The sequence below is a fragment of the Martes martes genome, assembly GCF_963455335.1.
Source record: "Martes martes genome assembly, chromosome: 8".
NCBI classification, from domain to species: Eukaryota; Metazoa; Chordata; class Mammalia; order Carnivora; family Mustelidae; genus Martes; species Martes martes.
This window is the reverse complement of record NC_137895.1, coordinates 68,947,345-68,967,524: the sequence shown is the minus strand read 5'-3', so window position 1 is coordinate 68,967,524 and position 20,180 is coordinate 68,947,345. Positions and strand designations below refer to the sequence as shown.

Here is a 20,180-nt window from a genome sequence, read left to right as displayed (position 1 = left end):
TTGGCCTGGCAGCCTGGGACCACAATTTTGTTAAGCTCTGTTTGAGCACCAAGTAATAGGTGCTGATGTAGATAAGGATCTCAAAGATCCAATGGGATTAAGTTTAAAAGGTATTATTTGTCTAGCTAGAAAACTGAAAACCATTTTTAAATCACCAGGTCAAAAGTTTTAGGTTGAATAATAATTCCATAAATAGAAATGTTGTGTTATGTCCACATAGAATGTTCTGTTTAAAGACAACTTGACTTAAATTCATGAAATAAACTCTATCTGCCCTTTAAGTTTAGAATTTGTTTTGCCCAAGAATTTATTAGGTATTCTTTAAATATTGGACTTGTAAATATATTTAAAATTGGATTTTTTTTTGAAAGTACAACTTGGAGAAAGTATGTTTATCAATCTGCCCTATAGCGTCCCATTCCCATATCCTCTTTAAAAGAGCAAAGTAAATATGGGTCCATTTAAAATTGTATGAAAATGTTTGCTTAAAACAACCTTTCTGGAATGGAAAATGTCAAATTGTTGAACTTGTTTTTCCTTTTCCTTTTTATTTATTTATTTATTTATTTATTTATTTATTTTTTAGGAGAATGGTGTTGACCGCTTGTATTCTGAGAGCCTGCCACAGTCCAGGTTTGCTTGTTTGTGTATGTGCATTTGAAGGTATATTTGGTTAATTTTTAAGGAACTCTTTGGACCTGACACTCCAAAATATTTCCTCTACTCTTGACAGGGAACATTCCACACTGTCATCTCCTGGACATACTTTGTCCACAGAGAGTACTATAACTTCAAGTGGTGAGTGAACTTGGAAAAGATATAAAAATAGAGTATTCGTATTATAACTATAAGCTTGGTTTCTATGGCCTGCTGAGGTGAATGCAAGTGAAAACAACATAGGCAAATAATTTTTTTGCATAGTGTTCATGCTGTTAGTTTCTTCCTGTTGATAGATTCTGGGTCAGAAATTTTGAATATGGCTTCTGGTGACCTTGACTATAAATCACTCTGTGAGAAAGAGGAAGATACAAGATCAGCTTCTGCTATGATAAAGATCACAGGTAAGCTATTGAAGTATTCAAATATAGTTTCCATTCCAAAGCAGTAAGTAAACCTGTAAGCTACTGGAGCAACTATCTTCATAGTTCAGTAACATCTTGTTTAAAAAAGAAATTGAAGATCTGCTCGGGGAAAAGAAGTCCAAGAGGTAATCGTGGCCTTCATATATGATAGTGTTGCCATTTTTTCCCAAATTCTATGGAAAGAACAAAAATTACAATATATTTTAATAGGACTTAAATATTTCCTACTGACAAAGATTGACTGGCTACAACTGGGTTTCTACTGTGGCATAAATGTAGAATCACTTGCTTAGGAAATTCTCAGACTCTTGGGGCACCTGGGTGGCTCAGTGGGTTAAGTGTCTGACTCTTGATTTTGGCTTGGGTAATGATCTCAGGGTCATGAGATCAAACCCTGCACCAGGCTCTGCCCTGAGCATGGAGCCTGCTTAAGATTCTCTCTCTCCTTTCCCCACCTCTTCTGCTTTTCTGCCCTTCCACTTGTGCCCATGTGCATGCTTTCTCTCCCCTGCCCCCCCAAATTCTCAGAATCCTAATTAGAATCTGCTTAGTTAAAAGAATGGGCCAATTTGTGATGGTCCCCTTGGGGGGCAAAAGAATTAACTAGATAAAACGTTACATCCTTTTTTGCTCCTTGAGTCTAAAAACAGGTAATTACTCTCAGCCATTCCCAGTGAGACATCATACAGTGAATACTGATGGGAAGTGCATAGGTTCCCCTCCCCCCCCCCCACACACAAAATAAAATAAAATAAATCAGTCAAGGAAAATTCATTCTTAAGTTGAGATACAGATGCTAGACTAAAGGAGTTATAAAATCGTAGAAATAGAATCCATTCTTTATTTTAACTGAAGAATATCTTCATACTTTAGCTCAGACTGAATAAGAGAAATTTTATTTATTTTTTAAATTTTCTGTGTTTGACAGACAGAGATCACAAGTAGGCAAAGAGGCAGGCAGAGAGAGAGATGGGGAAGCAGGCTCCCTGCTGAGCAGAGAGCCCCATGCGGGGCTCGATCCCAGGACCCTGGTATCATGACCAGAGCTGAAGGCAGAGGCTTTAACCCACTGAGCCACCCAGGCGCCCCATGAATAAGAGAAATTTTAATTAGAACTACACAAGATATCATTTTTCACCAGTTATGTAGACAAAGATACAAAACTTTGATTACACTCTGTTGGTTGCTTGTAGGGCAAAAAAGGAAATCTCATACATTTCTGTAGGAAATGTAAATTATTATAATTAATATGGAGGAGAATTTGCCAATATCTACCAAAATGTTAAATATACATATCCTGTGATAAAACAGTTTAGTTTCTGGGACTTTATCCTATAGATCTAAATACTCACATGACTTGTAGAAGTTTCTTTACTACAGTATTTTCTATAATAACAAAATACTGGAGACAAATTAATTATCAAAAGAAGCCTAGTTAATATATATTGGTATCTCCATGTAATGGAATACTAATATACATCCATAAAATGTATATAAGGAAACTTTCTTAGAAGCATATCAAAGAATTATTGTCTCTTTAAAAAAAACCCAAATGCAAAACATTATGTATTGCCTATAAAATTCTGTGGGAAAATAAAAAGGATAAGAGGTTTTTATGTATGCATAAAGTATCTCTGAAAGGCTAGACAAAAATTAAATAACATTGTTTATGGAGAGGGAAAGTAAGTTTCTTACAGGCATGGATGGGAGGGAAAATTTTTACCATAAAACATTTTATACTCTAAAATTGATGGACCATATGAATCTATCTGTCTTAAAAGTTAACAAAAAATTAAGGTTTTCATTGGGAAAAGGCGTTTTATCTCTGAAGAAAGTCATTACCATTTTGTTCTTAATTCCCTATAAATTTTAAAAATATAATACATACTTGAACTATTTCTTTTTCTTAAAAAGAAACAAAACCTATTTATAGCTGCTGACCTTTGTGCCTGTACTGAACTAAATTCAAGACAATGGATCATGTAAAGAGGAAAATCATTATCAAGTACATTGCAGTACAAAAAAAGCACACGAAAATAAAGGGAAATTAGAAAGAGGAATGGCATAAACCAGAAGTACCTATGTTTCTTAGTTTGATGACTTTTTTTTAGAAAGATACCATGCTTTGGAAGGGTATCATACTTGATTATCAGCCTTACATCTGTAATTTAAAAAAAACCTGTTTGGCAAGCTGATTGTTCATCCTTCCTTCATCCAGTTTCTGTAAATATACTAGTAATGTGTTTGATTTAAAAAAGCAGCAGCAGCCTTAAGAAAGATTTTAAAAACTATTACTTGAAGGCTATTTATACAGATACTCATTTCTATTAAGAAATCTTAAATGGCTAGCTTCCTTGGAAACCTTAGCTGCTCTAGTCCTGATTTTTAATCCACGGGCACATTTAAAAATTTTTAATACATAATTTGTCTCACATGTTAAGGTCTTTAACATTTTCTAGTCTGTTCATATTGTCACTCTCACTATTTCCTTCTCTTTTATTTGTCACTGCTCAGATAACTGTTTAGTGTGTTCCCTTTTTCTCATAGGCAAAAGTCCATCTCCTGAGAATATTGCCCTGCAAGGCTCTGTGAGTGAGGACAAAACCATGTTAAATCTGGTAAGGAAATATACGTATGTTAACAGTAAAGGTAATGATATATTACAGTGGTAGAACTGTCCCTTTAAGTTTGCAGAATACTCTTAAAAGCACTATCTCATCCTCCCAAAATATTATGAAGTTAATAGAATTTAATTACTCTAATGTTTTATAGACAAGAAAGTTGGTGCCAAAGAGTCCTTGTGACATGTTCAAGGTCACACAGTAAAGTCAAAGCTAGGACCTCCTGACTTCACATTATTTTTTCATTCACTCATTCACTCATTTATTCATCAAAGGTCTCCTGGAAACAAGGTCGGTATCAATCAATAGAGGACTTTTAAGTAAACAAAGGTGTTTATAAATAAGGTTAAATAAAGCAGTGATATTTACTTTAAAGATACGTTCTAGTTAAGAGAACACGTTCTAATTAAGGGAAGAAACGTATAGTTACTCAGTAATATATAATTTCTCAGTATGGTTAGTGATATAAAAGAAAAATGTTTGGGGTAAGAGCCCAGACAAGTCTCATGGAGGAGGTACTTTGTGAATGTTATTGATGCTATCCAGGCACTTGGAAAACTGCTTTAAACATTTAAATGTTTATAGAAAAAGTTAAGTTCCTTTCCTTAAAGAGAAGGTTCATTGTCACTTGTATGAATTTATAATTATTGAGAAGTAACTAGTAGACTATGGATCCAATTCCATGTTTCTTCAGGGTCTTGTTTATGTATCAGTGCGTCTCTGTTAAAAGGGATCATTATTATTAGTACAAGTAGTAGTAGCAGTATCATTGGGGTTTGTGTGTGTATAAATATTGCTTTACTGAGGCACATTTGGTTTTAAGAAACAGAGACTCATGAAAGCTAACTCAAGTTAAGAGAGATGGTTGTGGCATAGATACATTTGAGGCAATAGGTTAGATAAAAATTTTATACTATTCTAGTCTGAATGGAGTGGAATGATTGGGTATATGATTTGGAATTGTTCCTTGTAGTATCAAGCATATAGAGTGTTGTGTTGGCCAGTAAGCGTGCCGAAAGTGGTTGCCCCTTATAAAACACAGAGGACTATCTGGGCTCCTCTAATTGTTCATGGTAGTCTTTTGAGAAAAAGAATTTCTTCTCATCTCAAAACAAGATAGAAATAAAGAAACTTAAAAATAATGGGTTAGAAAATGTAGTAATGGAGATGGGGTACAGGTTAGGATACTATCACAACAATTCAGGCAAGGCATGAAGATAGTATGAATTTATCGTGGATGGAGAAAAGAATAATTTGGGAGAGATTGAGGGGACAGAATTTATAGTACATGGTAACTGATAACTATGATGGGGGTTGGGGATGCATGGGAAAATGTAAGAACTTGGGCTTTTATGGCTTATCCTACAGAATGAATAGAATATCATGAAAATAGGGAGGAAGTAAGAAGAGTAGAATTTGGGGGTAAAATAAGATCAGTTTAAGTTTCAGGTTGCTATGAGACATCAGCACTCTGGAAGATTATATAGATAGCTACATAACTATATTCATAAACTCATTCCTAGGACTTTTAGGAGCAGACACACATTTGTGAGCTATCAGCAAAAAAACAAGTACATGAATGAGATTTCCCAAGGACGCTGGTAGGCAGGAAGAGAGCTCTGGGAATAATGGACTCTTGTTGATTCCATTATCTAACAAAAGAAGGCAATGGCAGAGGAAACTCAGAAAGAGCTACTATAGCGATGGGAGGACATCAGGTGGTGAAAACCAAGGAAAGAAAAATCTTCAAGGAGGAGAGGATTCTAGATCATTTTACATGCTACAGTGAAGTCAAATAAGATAAAGTCTGAAAATTTTCCATTGAATTTGGCAATAGAGAGTTCATGGATAACTGGAGAGTGAGGTTTTTCTTGGAGTATTGGGTACAGAGACAGAAGAAAGCCAAAAAACTGGAAACAGCAACCATGGGCAGTTCTTTCCAGAAGAAGCATGGCCATAAAGGATAGGATTGGAAGAAGATGCCATATAATGGAAGAGGTCAGGGTGTTGAGGGGGGATTCAGTAAGTAAGAATATTTAAATGTTGATAAGAATGATGCAGTGTTTTACCTGTATTACTGCATTTGTTACATTTTTCAAAAATCGTACCTTCAATCCTCTAAAAATTACATGACATAGTATCAATGGCTCTACCAAAGAAATTTGTCTTAGACTTGTTTTTCAGGAAAAATTTCTAAGAGTGTTGAATAATTATCACCATAAAAATGATTTTATACCTCTTATTTTCTCATTTATCTCAGGCAGTATAGTATAACCCTCTTATTATGATAATTCTTGTAGTATAGATAAATTTGTAGGATAGTTGGTCAGCGACCTTAAAATGTATTTATATGGAGTAAAAGCCTAACATAACATACCTGCAATTTTTGCCACAAGTCCCTCAAGAGCCCATCTAGAGAGCTAGGTGTGCTTGTCCTAGATCACCCCTACCTCTTTATCCAGCCAGTCCTCCCACTCCATCAAGCTCCAGCATGTTCCTTGTCTGTAGAGACTTTCCATGCTTCTCAAGTCGTGGTGTCTCTCCCCTCCCTTTGTAGAGCCCTTATTTATTCACATCTCATTTATTTTGCAATCAATCCTAGTTTGCCTTATGGTAATTTGTATCACATTTATAGCTGTTCATATGTTTCCCTTTTGCACCTCAACCAGATTGGAAACCCCCTTAGAGCCAGTCCTGCTTTCTTCTTTAACCTCTAGTTCAGTTCTTTGAATACCATAGTGTTTTTGATAGAGTAGGGTTAGGAGAGGACAGGAAGTTGGAACATGATTGGTTATGAAGGATTTCCACTCTACCTACAGCAATAAAATCTCTTTATGATTTTAGGAAGCAAAAGAGGAACCAGTAACAATAGATGAGCATAGAAAAGAATGTGCTGCAAGAGGTAAGGAATGTTCTCTCCCAACCCCCATGAGAACTTTTGTTCCTGCTTGTATTTTTATGAGTGAAATCTTTCTGAATAAAGATATGGTACCTATAATTATGCATCTCTAGGTAAAATCAGTCAATAAAATTGATTCTTGATTCAATTTATATCATTTTTGAAAAGCCACATTTATGTTGCATTAACTATTAAGTCCCAAGGACTTGTAATAACTCCTGTGTTATTGTGAACAAAGAACCATGCCAATGTTGGTAGAAAATTCTAAGCTCTACTTTGAGATCTTTTAAATTATCTGATCCAAAAGTAAATAATATTTAAAGAATAAGTGCTAGTATGCTTCCCTCCCCATTCCACCTCCATTAGGATGGAGTAGTAGATAGAGTTGGGACTTTGAAGTCACCCAGACTATATTGGGTGACTCTCTGACTAGGTATGACTTCAAAAGGTTATTTAACCTGAATGTCAACTTCCTCATCTGTGAAATGGAAAGGATGAGTTAAAAAAAATTAACCTTTTTTGAGAATATATCATATGCTAAGTTCTAGACTAAATTCCTTTTTTTAAAAGATTTTATTTATTTGACACAGAGAGAGAACACAAGCATGGGGAGCAGCAGGCAGAAGGAGAGGGAGAAGCAGACTCCCTGCTGAGCAGGGACTTTCCCCCAACCCCCACCGATGCAGGGCTCGATCCCAGGACCCTGAGATCATGACGGGAGCCAAAGGCAGACATTTAACCAACTGAGCCACCTGGGTGCCCCCTAAATTATGTACATAATTTAATTTGTTCCCCCAAATACCTATGTAAGGTAAATTGCAATTCAGTTTCCTAGCCTGTGGACTGTAGATGGTAACAGTACCCAACACAGGTTTGCTCTGAGGATTGAATAAATTAGGTATAAAGCACTTAGAAAAGATGCTTGGCAAAGTTCTCTAAAAGCTACTATAAAAAAATAATATCATCCTTATTTTGTAGGTGGTTTGATGAAGCTGTGACTTGTTCCAGGTCACAAAGCTATGAGAGTCAAAGCTGGGACTTATATCAGTTTTTTTAAAACTCTAATACTCTTAATAACTAATATATTGTCCTCTTTGTGAAGTTGTCATGAAGAGTATCATTAATATGTATAGAGTCCTGTTTGGGGACTGGCGTGTAGTAAACTTGTGACAAATGGGTGATACCATGCTTACTGTTACTGTCATTGTTACTGTTATTATACTATACTACGACTATTACTCTTACTACTACAATGACTCTTCCTCCTGCTGTGGCTGTTCAAGCCTTGGTCTGAAGAAGGACTAGGGTAACAGAAGAAGGTATGCATTTAGCCATGGGATCAAGTCAGATAGACATTCAAATGCAGAGACCGCAACTGGGCTCTTCCTGGACCCAGATATTTTCAGGTTTCAGACTCTTCACATGCTGACGTGTGAGCCAATGATTTTAATGTCCTTGTGATCCCAGTAGCATAGCATAACACTATCTTGGAGCAAATGCATTATTTTGTTTAAAAAAGTTTATTTATGTATTGAGAAAGAGCCAGAGAGACAGGACAAGTAGAGGGAGCAGCAGAGGGAGAAGGAGAAACAGGCTCCCTTCTCAATAGGGCTCCAGCCCAGGACCCTGGGATTGTGACCCAAGCCAGGGGCAGACACTTAAGTGACTGAGCTACCCAGGCGCTCTGAAGCAAGTTATGTTATTAACTGGCTATTATTTCAGACATTCTTCAAGGAAATGCCTTTGTGTCATGGAGAGAGGACATCTGATTGAATGTGACTTCAGCCAGGAACCTTTGTAACCCAATACTATTTTATTATCTTTTAATAGACACTGCTGTTTCCTCTCTTCCTGTAACCACTGTGAAATCCGTTAACTTCAGACAAAGTGACAAGTAAGTTCTTCACATGGCATGTTCACAGTTTTTGCTTTTCTGTTGAATTATGTTGGAATACATTTTTTTGTCTTTTCCTACAGCACTTCTGCTAATGAGAAGGAGGTGGAGGTGAGTTTTTTCCCTTTAAGTTAAAAAAAAAAGAAAAAAAAAAGTGTTTCTGACCCCCTTGTCTATCATCACTCTGTAGTTTTACCCAAGCTGTATTTGGTGTCTGGGTGGCTTGGCAGTGACTAAGCGCGGGGAAAGCTGAGGCATGCCAGCGTTATGTTGCTGGGAGGAAAAAGAAATGACTCTGCATAATCCGGTATTAAACTGAAATATTTCTCTACAACCAGTTTTCTCCCCATCACCCGCACATTATTTTGATGACAGGCCGAATTTCTCAGATTATCTTTGGGATTTAAGTGTGACTGGTTCACCCTGGAGAAAAGAGTGAAGCTTGAAGAAAGATCCCGAGACTTGGCAGAAGAAAATTTGAAGAAAGAAATCACTAACTGTTTAAAGCTCTTAGAGGTGAGAATCCTAACATTTGGGAGCTCCACATGTGATGATCCTATTGTTAATAATGTTTTCAAAATTAGATACAACTTTACTTGTGTGACTAAAACCAACAACGGGTGCCAAACCCTGCCTGACTCAAATGTAAATTAATAGGAAGTAAGAATTCAGGATCAGGCTAAAATAAATGATTCACTAGTAAAACCAATGCCTTTTAAAGTCATTGTGAGTCACCTGCTTTCTCTGGACGTTCAAATAGGTTTGAGGCAGAACAGTCATCATGCAGGAAACTGAGCAATAGGAGATTATGTCAATTTTAAGCTTCAAAGACGAGAATCAAAAGTCTATTTCCATTTAATTAACTGAGAAAAGACAGTGGTGATTGATTTTAGTTTTGTCAGATGATTGGCAAGCCCTCTCTAGGTATGCAGATAACAACCACTATTTTTCCATTTTGTGAAATCACCATAAATATAGAGGTGGGTTGGAAAATTAAGAGGGTTATTTTTGGAAAGAAATAAAACTTGAGAAACCATATTCTTTTTTTTTATTGTTGTCAAAAACATGTAACATCAAATTTACCATATTAACCACCTTAAGTGAACCATTCGGGTAGTGTTAAGTATGTTCACATTGTTGTAAAACAGATCTCCAGAACTTTTCCGTCTTACATACTGAAACTCTGTACCCATTAAACAACTCCCCTTTTCTCCTTCTCTTATTGCTTGGTCACCATTTTACTTTCTGTTTCTATGAATCTGACGACTTCAGATACTTCATAGAAGTAAAAATCATACAGCATTTGTCTGCTTTGAGCAATCTCATGGCCCTGAGATCACAACCTGAGCTGAAACCAAGAGTCAGATGCTTAATTGACTGTGCCACCCAGGCGCCCTCTACTTTTCCTTTTTTAAATGCTACAAAATTTATGGTGTTTTAGATTTGGGCAAATCTTAGAAATTTGCTCATGGTCACACAGCTAATAAGCAGTGGCTTGTTTGCTTCTGAAACTGCTGTCCTCTTAATTCTGTCTCCACCCTAGTGGGAGGGATAGTTGTCCACCAGGAAGGCCATCATCTTGGATCAAGGGCACAGGTTTGAAAGAAATATTCATAAGGCAGTGAAGGCATACCCTGCATCTAGCCAGATCAGTAATGCTTTGTCATCAATGGACAAGCACATAGCATAGTCAGAGCCATACCTACATCTAGTATGTTTTCACTACTTAAAAGTTCAAACCATGCTCTTCATAGAATACATTCAACTCATTCATAAGCATAATTTCTTTACCATCACCAATTAAGTATGTCCCATTCTGTTAATTACGGAAAGTGATATATGTATGTATGAAGAAATGACAAATTTGGGAAGTAAGGAAGGAAGATATTGAGATTAGATATAAGAGGTTTTGGGAACATTTGCATAGGTCTGCTTGATAGGCAACAAAGATATTAATATTTCAGTATCATTCATTACTGGTCATTGTTACTTCTTTTCACTTTATACCAAGATAATTGAGATGTGACTGTCATCTCTATTTACAACATAGTCATTGTTGGAATCACTTGCTGAATACTTGGGTTGGATATATTTTAATACTTTGCTTTCTGTGCAGTCTTTAACACCCCTTTGTGAAGATGACAACCATGCCCAGGAAATAGTTAAGAAGCTGGAGAAGAGTATAACACTTCTTAGTCAGTGCACTGCACGAGTGGCCAGTAAGGCTGAGATGCTGGGGGCCATTAATCAGGTAATCTGCCTTCATTTCTTTAGCTCAATGAAATTACTAGAAGGATTTGTTTTCCCTGAAATCATGGATTACATTTCTAAGAAGAAGTTTTAAAAAAATGCTTCTGTTACATAAGATGTGTGTGTTTAACATAGAGAAAGTGGAATATGCAAATAAAATGAAAAAAAGAAGCCCTCTCTTAATTGCATTAGCCAGTGACAATCATCCAAATAATCTCTTCCAAATATCAGTTTCATACTTTCTCCTTTCTCTTCAAACCATCATCATGTACTTTCCCATCTTTTCTGTCAAATAATGACTACTTCCTGCCTCAGTGGAAGCACTGAGTCATTCAGAAGGAATGGCCACAGGTTCCAAACCTAATAACATCTGAGCCCTCATACTTTTCCTTCCTTCCCAGTACAAAATATGAGTTGTCTTTAATCCTATCTAAGGCTAACCGTCTCACCTGTATACCAGAACCCATTCCTCCTAATTTACTCAGAATCTTAGACTCAGATTCGCCCTACTTTCCTCCATCTTCACTTTTCCCCACTATATTGAATCATTCCCATGAATACACAAATATGCTGTTTTTAAGATGGGAAAGATAACATAAACACAAGCAAAATAGTCTTTGACCTTTTCTCCTTTCTCTGCTCCCATTTATAGCAAATTTCCTCAACAGAATTGTACTCACTGTCTCCAGTTTCTCTCTTCCCAGTTGCTCTGCAAACTGTAAATGGTCTTAACCTACTCATTTTCCTTAGCTGATCTGCTACATTCAGCATGTCTGAGCTCTTCCTTCTCCTGGAAACATACTCCTCACTTGGCTTCCAGGTCCCGTATTCTCTTGTTTTTTCTCTCAACATCATGGGTCACTCCCTTCCAGGCTCCTGTTTGGGTCCCACCATTCTCCCTGGCTTTATAATATCAATGGGGCCCAGGGTTTCACCCTTGTACAAGTGATGTCCATCTTCCTTCAGTCCCCACACCATTCTGTGTGGTCAGTTGATGACTCCCAAATTCACATGCTTGTCCTAAACCTTTGCCATGAATTCTACAATAGAATATACTACTATGGGTGCAGCATTTCCACTTGGATATTGGACAAACTAATCAAACAACACATACAAAAGTGAACTGCTTATGGTATCTCCAAAACCCATTCTACACATAATCTTATCTCTGTCAAAGTTGATCAGATTGAAAATCCTTGGGAGTAATTTTCAATAATTTTCTCTCACACTTTACCTCTAATCCTGCAGGAAATTGCAATTACTCTATCAACAGGATAAATCCTATTCACCATCAGAATTCAACCACTTATTTCCTTCTCCACTGCTACCACCTTGATCTAAGCTACCATTCTATTTTTTTCAGATTAATACAATATCTTCCTAAATGGTCTCCATTTCCATTCAAACCCAGTACTCCCTGCAACATAGTTTGTTCTCCATAATGCAGCCAGAATAATCCTTCTAAAATGTAAGCTAGATCATGTTTCTTTTTTTGTTTAAAGTCCTCTGGTGGCTTCCTCACTTTTTTTTAGAATAAACCCCAAATCCTTATGATGACTTAAAAAGATCTACACCATTCCCATGCCCTCTTACCCTATGAAATTTATGTCCTATGATAATCTTCCTGTATTATTGCATTCCAGCCAGACTAGTCTCCTTTCTGTTCATGAAACATGGGAGTAAAAATGTAGTTTGTTTAGAATGTGTCCAAATGTAAATGACAATCTACTTAACATAGACTCCAATGTACTTACAATGTTATGTATGACTTTCATGGTAAACACAGACCAAAAACCTATAATAGATACACAAAAAATAAAGAGAAAGGAATCATAACACTAAAGAAAGTCATCAATCACAAGGGAAGAGAGCAAGAGAAGAAGAAAGGAGGACAGAAGAACTATAAAACAACCAGAAAACAATTAACAAAGTGGCAGTAAGTACACATGTAACAATAATTATTTTAAATGCAAATAGTCTAAATGCTTTAGTCAAAAGACATAGGATGACTGAATGACTAAAAAAAACACAATACCCATCTATATGCTGCCTACAGAAGACTCAATTCAGAGCTAAAGACACATATAGACTGAAAGTGAAGGGATGGAAAAAAAATATTTCATGCGAATGGAAATGAAAAAAGTTGGGGTAGCAATACTATATCAGACAAAATAGGCTTTGTTTTCAGACAAAATAGACTTTTAAACAGAAACTGTAACAAGAGGCAAGAGCATTACATAATGACATTGGGATCAGTCCAACAAGAGGATATAAAATTGTAAATATCTATGCACCAACATGGAAGCACCTAAATACATAAAGCAAATATTAACAGACATAAAGAGAGAAACTGACAGTAGTACAATAATAATAGGGGACTTTTAATACCCCACTCACATCAACAGATAGATCACCCAGTCAGAAAATCAACAAGGAAATAGTGGTTTTGAATGAGACATTAGATCAGATGGACTTATACAATATTCCATCCCAAACTAGCAGAATGCACATTCTTTCCCCAAGTGCATGTGGAAGGTTAGATCAGGTTAGATCACGTTAGGCAAAAACAAAACAAAACAAACAAAAAAAAACAAAAACCCACCAAAAGTCAATAAATTTATAAGATTGAAATCACATCAAGCATCTTTTCTAAGCACAGTAATGTGAAACCAGAAATCAATTACAAGAGAAAACTTAAAAAGATACAAACACTTGGGAGGCTAAACAACATGCTACTGACCAACCAATAGGCAAAGAAATCAAAGAGGACATTATAAAGGCCGAAGAAAATGAAAACACAGTCATGTAAAATCTTTGGGATGTAGAAAAAGCAGGTCTAAGAAGAAATTTTAGAGTTTACACAGGCCTACCTCAAGAACCAAGAAAAGTCTCAAACAATCTAATCTTATACCTAAAGGAACTAGAAAAAGAGCAAAGCCCAACATTAGTAGAAGGAAGGAAACAATAAAGATCAGAGCAGAAATAAATGATATAGAGACCAAAAAATATATATACCAATGAAACCAAGAGATGTTTCTTTGAAAAGATAAGGAGAATTGGTAAGCCTTTCGCTAGACTTATTAAGATAAAAAGAGAGGCTCAAACACAGGGAAGAGAAGAAATAACAACTGACATCACAAAAATACAAAGGACTATAAGACTGCTATAAAATATTATATTCCAACAAATTGGACAACATAGACGAATGGATAAATTTCTAGAAACATACAGTCTTCTAAAACTTAATCAGGAAGACATAGAAAATCTGAACAGAAGGATGTAATGAAATTGAATCAGTGAAGAAACAACAAATGTAAAAGGTAACATTTGGAATGGGAAAAAATATTTACAAATGACATATCTGATAAAGGGTTAGTATCCAAAATTTATAATGAACTTTTATCAAACTCAATACCCAAAAAACAATCCAGGTAAGAAATGGGCAGAAGACACATTTTTTCCAAAGAAGACATCCAGTTGGCCAACAGATAAAAGATGCTCAGCATCACCCATCATCAGGGAAATAAAAATCAAAATTACAATGAGAGACCCCCCACACCTGTCCAAATGGCTAAAATTAACACAGGAAACAACAGATGTTGGGGAAGATATAGAGAAGGGGGAATCTTTTTATACTGTTGGTGGGAATGCAGGCTGGTGCAGCCACTCTGGAAAACAGTATGGAGGTTCCTCAAGAAGTTAAAAATAGAGCTGCCCTATCACCCAGCAATTGCACTATTATTTACCCAAAGGATACAAAAATACAGATTTGGAGGGGTACGTGCACCTGACGTTTATAGCAGCATTATCAACAATAGCTAAATTATGGAAAGAGCCTAAATGTCCATTGACTAATGAATGGGTAAAGAAGATGGGGGTGTGTGTGTGTGTGTGTGTGTGTGATGGAATATTACTCAGCCATAAAAAAGACTAAAATCTTGTCATTTGCAACAAAGTAGATGGAGTTAGAGTGTATTATGCTAAGCAAAATAAGTCAGTGAGAAGCAAATACCATATGATTTCACTGATACATGGATTTTAAGAAACAAAGCAGATTAACATAGAGGATAGAAGAAAAAAAAAGAGGGGGGCAAACCATAAAGGAGACTCTTAATTATAGAGAACAAACTGAGGGTTCCTGGAGGGGAGGTTCATGGGGGGTGGAGTAAATGGATGATGGGTATTAAGGAGGGCACTCGTGTGAACACTAGGTGTTGTATGCTAGGTGATGAATCACTAAATTCTACTCCTGAAACCAATATTACATTATATGTTAACTAAAATTTGATTCATATACTGTTTTAGACCCTGAATGGATATAAGCTGGCAAAATACGTTCTTGAGTTCTAGAGATTGTTTTGAATTATCTCCTTTTCCACATATTGTGTACTTTTCTTTGCTTTCTTGAGTTCCTGTCGTCTGTTGGATCTCCTGAACAGGTTCTTTTTCATCTCTTTTCTAGCCTTCAGTGTTTTGGGGTTTTTTTGCTCCTAGTTTCAGGGAGATTTCCCCAACCTTACCTTGAAACTATTTTATTGAGTTATGTATTTTTAATATTTTTTAATTCCCAGATTCTTTTTATTAGCATGTAGCTTTTTTATCTTGTTATTTCATGGACGTAACACTTATTCTTAACTCTCTGAAGATACTGCTGGTTCCCTTGAAGGTTTTCTGTAGTTGATCTCCTCCACCTTGCTTTTTTTTTCTGTGTTGATTCTCCTCTTTCACAGAAGCAGCCTTCCTCTGACTAGTCATGATCCACTAGATAGTGGAATGGGGGCTGCACGTTGGGTGAGGAGGGTTCTTATTGGCTCTGAGCTTCACACAACCTGAGATGTTTCACTGGGATATTTTTGGTGTCAGGAGTTTGAAGACTTTTATCTTGCTACATTAGAGTCCTCAGAGGAAAATCTTCCAACTGCCCGCTTTCTGAGTCTAAGCCTGGCTACCAGTGTTTGCAAGTTGGAAGGAGAAAATGGGCTAGGAGTCTCAGTATTCAATATGTATACAGACTTTTGCCTGAATCTGTTTTCCGTATGATCCGTTCACCATCAGCTGTTACTGCCTAATCCACAGGCTCTTTCTCTCTCTAGATATTCAGGGTTTAGTCTTTCAGCAAAGTGGGGAAGGAAAGTTGCTCAGTTGGCCCGAATAAGGGAGATCTGCAGATCTAGTCACTTTTTCTGCAGGTTTTCCACCATTTCTTCTGTTCCCCTATCTGTCTTCATGCTGAATTCTAGAGGCACCACTAATTCCTGAGCCTGAATGGTTTTCTGTGGTGCAGCCCAGGTTGCTCGTAGGTTTTCCCTACTTTTTCTCAGGGTTCAGCTTTTTCAGGTCTTGGTCATTCTCCACTAGTCCTTCTGCTAACTGGCCTTCAAAATTTCATTATACCCTCTTCTGTTCTTTTTGTCCTGTGTCGTCTTAAACAAACAAACAAGCCAAAAACCTTCATTGTCATTTTAGTGAGATTTGGGGATGGAGTGAAGATAGATGTGTCTAATCATTTTTAAACTAGATATCAAGAATAATATTTTCAATGTAGATTTGTTCTTTTTTTTTTTTTTCCTACTAGGAAAGCCGGGTTAGTAAAGCAGTGGAGGTGATGATTCAGCATGTAGAGAACCTGAAGAGAATGTATGCCAAAGAGCATGCTGAGTTAGAAGAACTGAAACAGGTTCTTTTGCAAAATGAAAGGTCTTTTAACCCTCTGGAAGATGAAGGTAATAAAAGTTCAATAGACTCGGTTGTTTTTCTGAGATTCTCCTCTTTCATTCTCTCTCTTGCTAATTCTTATTATGTCGTTAGTATAAAACACTTAAGATTATGTTAGAATAATAATTCATTCCTTTTGTTTATACAAAGTATATGTTAAGCTAGAAAGTAAAGTAAATGTAAAATAAAATGTTAAGTTAGAAAACAGGTTGGGACACACAGAGGACTCTTTGGCAATGACTCCAAAAATTCATTAAATTAGATTGCTGAGATGAGAATATATTTCATCCAACCCATTGAGTTGACTCTAATGTTCTCCTACTTAGGGTATGTTAGAATTGGCTCTTTCTCCACGCACAAAGCACAGCACAGTAAGTTAAATGAGCCACTCTCATCAACAATGATTTTCTATTTCTTGAAGAAGGAATGACTCCAGCATAGTAAGCTGGCAGATGGACTGGAAAATAAGGAGACATCTGAGACCATGGAAAATGCCTTAAAATATAGGGTTTATATAAATCTTATAATAGTTTTATTTTAAATAACGTGAACTTTTCTGAGGAGAACTATTTTAATGACTCCCTTTTCTAGGAAAAGTAATCATATTTGATAACCTTCTGATCTGTAGTTTTGGATTCATTTATTCAGTATGTATTCATTTAGCGTCTCCTGTGTGCTGGCTAAGCATTGTGGACGTGGACAGTGACAGAGGACAGTATTCCATCGGTTAAGATGGCAACTGTTATGAATCACCAAATGATAACCAGATATTTTTACCGTTTGGTAGTATCTAGGGTCTTAAATATTTCTATTGCTTTTCTTTTTAAAGAATTAAGACCATTGCAATAAATTGCTTATGTAATTCCTCAAATGTGCAAATGTGTTTTTCCTTTCAGATGACTGCCAAATTAAAAAACGTTCATCTTCTCTAAACTCCAAGGTAATTACCAGTTGACTTAACAGTCTATCAAATGTTTCGGATGAAATGGTTTTAAAATATTACTTGAAACAACACGGTTTTAAATGTAAATCATATGTATATTTATGTAGATCTGCATGTGTGTGTTTAAGTTTATGTATGTATGCTTTTATACTTTTTACTATATTTGTACATCAGTTACATTTGTCTGGAAGCACGAGGAAAGCCAGATAGTTTCTCTCTCATGTAAAACTAGAGTTGGAAATAGGCAGTCCAAAAATGGTAGTGTGGTTTCACAGAATCCCGAGGGCCTAGTCTCCACTCGCTGCTTCACCACCCTCGGCCCTCTGTTTCCACTTCATGGTCTGAGGTGGCTCCATCAGTACAGGGAGGGACAAGTCCTGGTCATTACATCAAGTCACATTGTAAGAAACAGGAAGACATAAAAACAAGTGTTCTCTCTCCTTCTAGTGACAATTCCTAGAAGTCCCAAATAACATTTCCTTATCGTCCTTGATTGAAAATGAGACTAGAATATCCATTTGAATTCTGGGTTTTATATCTAACTGAAAATCAGGGAGTTCTTTACCAAATAAAAAGGGGGGGATGGGATATTGAAAGTCAACCAGCAGTGTCAGTTGAAAATCAGGATTTCACGGAATTTTTGAGCGAGAGACTTTAAAATCATTCCATCCAAACCTCTCTCTCACAGATGAGGAAAATCACTTTCCCAGAAGTTAAGTGATTAGTTATGATCATGTAGTGGCAGAACCATGGTGAGAACCCAAGTTTCTTGGATTGTATTTGATATTCTTGATACTCAGCTAATCTACGAAATTAGGAATGGTGGTTTAAGGAAAAGATTCACCTTAAGCTTCTTCAGCTTATTTCCTACATTTAATATATTTTTTGTTTCCTGAAGTTGTACTTAAACTTTAAGAATCACAGTAGTATGTAACATTTTCCCATGCACATCTGAGGCTGATAAACATATCCATTATCAAAATATCACACTCATCTTTAAATGTCTTAAATGCAAAAAATGAAACCATGAAAAAAAAAAGCTAGAAAATAGGTACACATTTATCTCGAGTTGGGAATACCACAGCATAAAAGAAATGACAGCAAAAGAAAGATAGATTCGGCTGCATTAACAATGAAAAACTCCTGCCAGAATTATCATTAGTAAAATTAATATGGGCAAAGATCCTAGAGTTGCCAGAGCAGATATATACATGATTATTTGCATAACAAAGTGTTCAATGTCACCAGAAAACTAAATAAGAAACCTTATTTGGCAAAAATTATGCTCATCCAGTGTTGAAGAAGGTAGGATATTAATTGGCACAATATTTCTGAAAGGCAATTTGGACATAACAAACTATGTCTACAGGTTAACGCAACAGTGGTCAAATGCAGGGATGTGTACGTACAAGGATATTCATTAGTGTTGTATCCAATGATAAAATACCGATAGTTTTCTAATGTACTTCTGCCCTCTTTGGGTAGCCATCTTCTCTCCGAAGGGTGACCATTGCCTCTTTGCCCAGAAACATTGGAAATGCAGGAATGGTAAGCAAGTTCCTAAGTGTTCTTCATCAAAAGCATATTCATTTTCATATAACAAAAACATAAACTTCACTAAATTCGTATTTCATTATTTCTCTAACATCTGAAATTTAAAGGTGGTGGGGATGGAAAATGACCGATTCAGTAGGCGATCAAGCAGCTGGTAAGTGTCATTTTCTGGTTACCCTACTGGGAACCCTTTGGGAACCCTACTGTTTTGTAATTGTCTGAAGTAAATGCTGGCAATAAGTAATAAAGTGACACTTGATGGGCACAGAGTATTTGCACAGTAATTATAAAATAGGTGTAGGGGCGCCTGGGTGGCTCAGGGGGTTGAGGCCTCTGCCTTCGGCTCAGGTCATGATCCCAGGGTCCTGGGATCGAGCCCCATGTCGGGCTCTCTGCTCGGTGGGGAGCCTGCTTCCTCCTTCCTCTCTGCCTGTCTCTCTGCCTACTTGTGATCTCTATCTGTCAAATAAATAAAATCTTTAAAAAAAAATAAAATAGGTGTATAATCATGGAATTTTACTATAAAATATGTGAATGTACCAACCAAAAATAGAACATAATTTTTGTAATAACTCAGGTAGTAGGAAATAAATTGACAATGGCTACAGATGTATTTAATTTGACAAGTGGCTATAATCATTTTTACTTAGGCGTATTTTGGGGTCAAAGCAGAGTGAACATCGTCCCTCATTACATCGATTTATTAGCACCTACTCCTGGGCAGATGCTGAAGAAGAAAAATGTGAACTCAAGTAGGTAAAACTTGGTGTGTGTGTGTGTGTGTGTTCATCCATTCTGATGGCTGAGTAATTTTCTATTGTATAAATGGACCACATTTTCTTTATCCATTCATCTGTTGAAGGATATTTTAGCTCCTTCCACAGTTTGGCTATTGTGGATATGGCTGCTATGAACATTGGGGTGCACGTGCCCCTTCTTTTCACTATGTCTGCATCTTTGGGGTAAATACCTAGTAGTGCAATTGCTGGGTTGTAGGGTAGCTCTATTAAGGTTCCTATTAAGGAACCTCCACACTGTTTTCCAGAGTGGCTGTTCCAGCTTGCATTCCCACCAACACTGTAGGAGAGTTCCCCTTTCTCCACATCCTTGCCAACATTTGTAGGTTCCTGTTTTATTTTTTCCATTCTAACTGGTATAAGGTGGTATCTCATTGTGGTTTTGACTTGTATTTCCCTGGTGGCTAGTGATGTGGAGCATTTTT

The 20,180-nt window shown here is 36.6% G+C and overlaps 1 protein-coding gene across 1 annotated transcript in view; it reads left to right on the top strand.

Moving 5' to 3' along the window:
- Nucleotides 1-20,180, top strand: part of IRAG2 (inositol 1,4,5-triphosphate receptor associated 2) — a gene marked incomplete at its 5' end in the record, with an annotated part of 125,754 nt that overhangs the window by 101,678 nt on the left and 3,896 nt on the right. Inside the window, 14 exons of the mRNA XM_080810239.1 lie at nucleotides 587-633; nucleotides 734-798; nucleotides 954-1,061; nucleotides 3,630-3,700; nucleotides 6,548-6,605; nucleotides 8,433-8,496; nucleotides 8,580-8,607; nucleotides 8,872-9,012; nucleotides 10,613-10,747; nucleotides 16,322-16,469; nucleotides 17,358-17,401; nucleotides 18,890-18,952; nucleotides 19,066-19,112; nucleotides 19,609-19,710. Of these exons, the coding sequence (XP_080666365.1) occupies nucleotides 587-633; nucleotides 734-798; nucleotides 954-1,061; nucleotides 3,630-3,700; nucleotides 6,548-6,605; nucleotides 8,433-8,496; nucleotides 8,580-8,607; nucleotides 8,872-9,012; nucleotides 10,613-10,747; nucleotides 16,322-16,469; nucleotides 17,358-17,401; nucleotides 18,890-18,952; nucleotides 19,066-19,112; nucleotides 19,609-19,710 (1,121 nt within the window). The remainder of the gene's footprint in view (nucleotides 1-586; nucleotides 634-733; nucleotides 799-953; nucleotides 1,062-3,629; nucleotides 3,701-6,547; nucleotides 6,606-8,432; nucleotides 8,497-8,579; nucleotides 8,608-8,871; nucleotides 9,013-10,612; nucleotides 10,748-16,321; nucleotides 16,470-17,357; nucleotides 17,402-18,889; nucleotides 18,953-19,065; nucleotides 19,113-19,608; nucleotides 19,711-20,180) is intronic.